This window comes from Vigna angularis, chromosome 3 (assembly GCF_016808095.1).
Source record: "Vigna angularis cultivar LongXiaoDou No.4 chromosome 3, ASM1680809v1, whole genome shotgun sequence".
NCBI lineage: Eukaryota > Viridiplantae > Streptophyta > Magnoliopsida > Fabales > Fabaceae > Vigna > Vigna angularis.
Window position 1 is genome coordinate 33,898,428 of NC_068972.1, and position 5,706 is coordinate 33,904,133.

Here is a 5,706-nt window from a genome sequence, read left to right on the forward strand (position 1 = left end):
AAGAAGTGCACTTTCATAAGTTACGATAAAGATGAGTTTGACTACTGTTTATGGGGTAATGAAAACAAAAAGATTATTCATAGTAGAGTTGTGATCTTCAATGAAAAAGTAATGTACAAGGATAAGGGCAACACATACATTAGAAGCTTAGAGCGATCCAGCTTATTTAGAGGTGGATGATATCCTAAAAACTCATATAATTGATACTTCTCGGCGAGAGGAATCAATTGAAAATAACAATGACTAACAACTTGACATTCCAAAACCTTATACTCCAACTCTTCCTTTGAGAAGGTCTTCTTGATCTCAATAGTCTAACAAGAAATGCTTAAATTATATATTAGTAATTGTTGAAGGGGAACCCAAAAACTAAAAGGAAGCATGTTATACTTGAGATGCTAGTAAGTGGGAGCTTGCTATGAAAGATGAAATGAAATTTTTAGTATCCAATCAAACATAGGAACTAGTAGAGTTACTTGTATGGAAAAAGACACTTCACAACAAATGGGTTTATCGAGTAAAGGATGATCATGATAGCTCCAAGAGATATAAAGCATGACTAATTGTCAAAGAATTTCAACATAAGGAAGGAATTGACTACACAAAAATCTTTGCACTAGTTGTGAAACTTAATACTATCAGGACATTCTTAAGTATTGTTGCTAGTGAGGGACTTTACCTTGACCAATTAGACCTAAAGACTGTATTTCTTCATGGTGACTTAGATGAAGAGATTTAAATGTATCAACTTGAAGGTTTCTTAGAAGAAGGGAAAATGAATATGGTGTGCAATGATGACCATTATTGTTTCTTCAAGATCTAGTTATATCTTTTTGTTAATTTATATTAATGAATAACTAGTAGCAGGTTCAAATATGAATGAAATTAAAAACTTGAAGATGCAACTGTCAAAAGAATTTGACATGAAGGACTTCGGTTCAGTGAAGAAAATCCTTGGAATGGAACTCACACGATATAAACAAAAAGGAATTTTGAGATTATCTCAAGCAGATTACATCAATTGTGTTTTGCATAGAATTAACATGGAAGATGCCTAGACAGTTATCACACCTTTGGCTAGTTATTTCCTCTATCCAAGGATCAATCACCTTAGACAAATGAAGAAAGAGAATAAATGGCTAAAGTTCCATATGCTTCAGCCATTGGAAGTTTGATGTACGTGATGGTCTATGTAAGGTCAAACATTACCCATGCACTGAGAGTTATTAACAAGTTTATGTCAAATCTAGGTAAAGCTCGTTAAGAGTCATTCAAGGGGAGTTTAAGGTATCTACGAGACATACTAGAGAAATGTTTATACTTTAGTAAAGGAGAATTAAAAGTAAGGTTACATAGGAGGTGAAGTTGATCACCAAAGAAGTACCATTGGTTACATTTTTATTGTTGGTATTATAATTGTTTATTGGATGTCACAAATACAAAAGATTATTGCTTTATCTAGGTTGTGTATGTAGTAGTAATAGAAGTTAGTGAAGAATGGATATTGCTTCAAGATTTGTTAACCGAGTTGGGATTTATCCATAAAAGTGTTTTGTATAGTGATAGTCAGAGTGTGATACATCTAGCAAAGAATTCAACATTTTATTCTAGAATAAAACTCATTAGTCTTCATTATCACTTCACCATATCTTTGATTAACTATGAGGTGCTAACATGAAGAAAAATTTTAGGTAGTAAGAATCTAACATATATGTTGACAAAGGTAGTAACCATTTGACAAATTGAAGTTGTTCGTTTGCCCTGCTAAAATAACATATAAGAGAATGTTGCTACATTGATCTAAGATGTGAAGACAAAATGAAATTATTCTTCAAGTGGGAAGATTATTATAATTGGTCAAAAGAGTAATTTTGATGAAGAAAAATTAAAACCAATGAATTGAAAGGATAACATCATCGTAGAAATGAGATGTGAGGATTATATAAATTTGCGCAAAAGTTTATTATGCCTTCCAACACTAGTGAAAAAGAGAGGAGAGAGAGAAAAATAGTATTTTATTTTTCTAGATTTGTTTCGGTTGTAAGTTAAGTGTTTTAAAATAAAATGTTTGCAGCAACCTAAAGATATAAACCTACATAATTGACTGAACTTCATTATCAAATTTTGTGTGTGATTATTCTGCATTTATATTGTTTCCATAAGATTATAAAAATATGCATTATTTTCTAATATATATATATATATATATATATATATATATATATATATATATATATATATATAATATGAGAGGAGAGATTTTGTATTTTCTCTCTTAATTTGCCATATTCCGAAAACTTTCATTTAAAAATTGTTTTCACATAATATCGGACTCTAGGATGATAAGTTCAGAGGATAATCCTTTTATATATAGACACACGTATAGATTATTTGCGAAATTAAAAAAGATATCGTGTGAGATATGTGACGTATTCAAGAATCTAGTTCTGTCTTAGACTAAGCTCAAACCCCAATTGATTAATTTGATAGAAAGCAAAAAGAAATAGAAAGCATTTGTATGTATATGTGGATTAAAGAAAGAAAAAGAATTCAAATATGTGGACTATGTATTGGGTTATACATATTCACCAAAAAAGTGTCGCATAATCTATGCTTAAAGGGTTTTGTTTATGCAAACCCATGCTTTCATTTAAATATTTCCCATCCAAATCAAACAATATTTGCAGAATTTTAGTGCATTTTTCTATGATTAATTGGCTGCACTTTCTTTATTTCAGACAAATGCATAAGAAAAGCAAAAATCTTGAGAATCATTGTTAGAGATGTAATATAATTAAAGTTAATGTCGTCTGCTTGTCTTTCTTTTAATAAGACAAGTTTTTGGGATCAATGGTTGATCATCATATAATTATTTGAGACCACATATTTATTTAACAGTGGAAAACATTTATTAATTGTCAAAATTTGTCCACAAAATGAACGGATGAGAATAATTTAGAATGTTATCTTAATTTGTCACTTGATGTATTCTTTTAGTAAAAATATAATATTTAGGTTTAATTTCTTTTTTTTATTCTATTGTTTAGTGTATGGACGATTCGTATCTCATTGTTTTAATTGCATAAACTTAGCCATTTAAAAAAAATGGACAATTTGATTTAATAGTTTTATTATTCGATTTTTATCTACAATTTTGAAAATTTTATTATTTTAGTCCTATTATGTTTGACCTATTATTGAATTTTTTTAATATATGTAACGAGATAAATCTACGAAACATCTATGCCACATTGATTATTTATTTTTTACAAGTTAATATATATTGTTTATATAAAATATAAAATATAAAATATAAAAAAAAAGAAGTAAAAAACCTTTAAAAGACACACCATACACCTAAAACAAATTAGATAAGTAGATTGCCGCTTCATTAAAATGGTTAAAACCTAATGATAAGTTAAGAGTAAAAATAAAATTATGCATTTTTTAAATATATAAACCAAACTTGAGCAATTAAATTAGGAAGATAAAATTTAGCATTTTGAAATATGTGAACCAAAATTGTGAAAAAAATAATTATAGACCAAAATGAACCGAAATATTGTTCCCATACTAAACAACAATGCACTCAAGTCTAATTTTTATTTGTCTTACAAAATGGAATTTCAACACATGCATGTTTTAGACAATTGCTGATGTAGGTTACTTGTAATCTACACAAGTATTTTTAATCTACAATATCTTGTAAGATAACTTTTTAAATCAAATTAAAAACACAAGAGAAAAAAGATGGAATAAACTAAATTATTGATTAAAGGTTGTTTATCTTGTAAAAATATTATAATCTATTTTTCCCCATTAAAAAGATTCTGAATCCACTGCCATAGTATACCTCTGCATTGTTCAAATTTCAAACCAAATGACTCCACGTGTGAGAAGATTTATTAAAAAATCTCACGTGTATTATTTAATAAGCTTTTGGGATAAATGCAAAGGGAAAGTTCCCTTTATCAGTTTCTTATTGCATTTTGGCTCTTCCTTATTTTCCTAGAAGCTGTAAAGTTGTCATCAGTGGTTGTTATCCAAAAAGCAAAGTTCATTTCAGTTTTTATAAGAAAAAAATGAGACACTTTATTGACAGATTACAAAGTAAGTTGCCTTCAGAATATAATATTTCTACCACACAGCTTCTCAACAACAATTACTCATGGAAACTCCAAAAGTTGTAGATTTTTTCTTGGAGCCATATGAAACTATGACTTAGATTAGATTAACTAAGGAGTAGTTTTCTAAACCATTAACAGAAGGGAGCAACTAAATTATATAGACCAACTTTGCTTGCTGAATTAGCTACAGTGAAATTCCCATGATCCAAGTTCCACAGACCATCCAAAAAAGTTTCTTCAGATGAGGTTTCTGAAAGGTTGGCATTGAGCATGGAGTACGAGAATCCTTGCTCTTCTGTGGTGTTTTGCTGCATGTTGATCATTTCATGTCTAGATTGAGGTGCTGCATAAGGTGCTCTACATGTGTTGTTATCCTCAAGCAAGGCCATGATGCCTTTCATGTCAAAGTTGAACTGTAGCTGTTGTTGTGCCTGATACTGTTGCTGCTGCTGTTGCAGCAACTGTTGCTGCTGCAGCAACTGTTGCTGCTGAAATTGCTGCTGCTGAAATTGCTGCTTCCTCAGGACTCTATTCCTTGCCTTTTCAGCTGCATCAGAGGGACTTTTAGCCTTTTTCTTGAAATGAGTCCTCCAATAGTTCTTTATCTCATTGTCAGTTCTCCCTGGTAAACTCCTTGCAATTGTTGACCACCTGAAGTTTTCGGTTTTTGTAGTTAGCAATCAAGAACTTAGAAAAAAATGCTGCCAAAAACATGCAAAAGGGCAAGAGAATGAACATGCATATAAATTTTACCTGTTCCCCCACCTTGCATGCAACTCCAGAATTATACTCTCTTCTTGTGGTGTTATCTGTCCCCTCTTGAGATCAGGCCTCAGATAATTCACCCACCTCAATCTGCAGCTCTTCCCATTTCTTTTCAACCCTGTCGATGAACAAACAACAACAACCCTATCAGATCATAGAACAGTTTTTGCCATGCTGCAGTATAATGTTCAAAATGAAGATATTTAAGGAACACTATGTACAGAAGAAGTTGAAAACACAGTTGGATTGTAACTTATAGAAATGAAATTCAATGAAGAAAGCAGTAAAAGATTATTGTTGATCGAGTGTTGTTAATTACCTGCAAGCCTAGAAACAGAGTTCCATCTTCCTTCACCATGCAGTCTGACATACTCAACAAGCAACCTGTCTTCTTCAGCAGTCCATGGTCCCTTCCTCCATACCTCCTCCTCCATCACACCTCCACCACCTATCTGGCCACCCAAAACTTTCCCCCAATACATGCAATAAGGGTTCCAAGTTTGTTCTTGGAGAAAAATGGTTTCTTACAATTTCTGTGACACTCAATTAGGTCTAATGTTTGATGCATGTTTTGGCTGTGGTGTTTGCTGCATATTTATACCTGAGATGTTTTGCCCTACTGGATTCTATCAGTCAATCAAAGGTCACTTTCTTAACTTCGTATGATGTCTATCCACTTCACTGTTTAAGGTACTACGGGTAACACTTTTCTAAGAACATGTTTCAATAAACAAACCCTAGGGACCAAAGTGACACTGAAAATGTTGCACGCTTGTCCTTCAACTACCAAATGACCAAAATACCATTACACTCT

General features: G+C 31.6%; 1 protein-coding gene across 1 annotated transcript; it reads right to left on the reverse strand.

The window, feature by feature from the left end:
- Window positions 1-4,091: 4,091 nt before the first annotated feature.
- Window positions 4,092-5,436, reverse strand: LOC108325756 (myb-related protein 305). Its single transcript, XM_017558845.2, has 3 exons — window positions 5,212-5,436; window positions 4,881-5,010; window positions 4,092-4,778 (listed from the first exon to the last, which is right to left on the reverse strand). The coding sequence occupies exons 1-3, from the start codon at window positions 5,372-5,374 to the stop codon at window positions 4,259-4,261; spliced, it is 813 nt and encodes a 270-aa protein (XP_017414334.2). The 5' UTR covers window positions 5,375-5,436; the 3' UTR covers window positions 4,092-4,258.
- Between the last annotated feature and the right edge of the window lie 270 nt (window positions 5,437-5,706).

Excerpts from the sequence above, each read along its gene's own strand:
- LOC108325756 (XM_017558845.2), bottom strand. The coding sequence starts at position 5,374 with ATGTATTGGGGGAAAGTTTTGGGTGGCCAGATAGGTGGTGGAGGTGTG. Across the intron at positions 5,011-5,211 it reads CTCTGTTTCTAGGCTTGCAG|GGTTGAAAAGAAATGGGAAG; the intron begins GTAATTAACAAC and ends GTTCATCGACAG. Across the intron at positions 4,779-4,880 it reads CATGCAAGGTGGGGGAACAG|GTGGTCAACAATTGCAAGGA; the intron begins GTAAAATTTATA and ends CGAAAACTTCAG.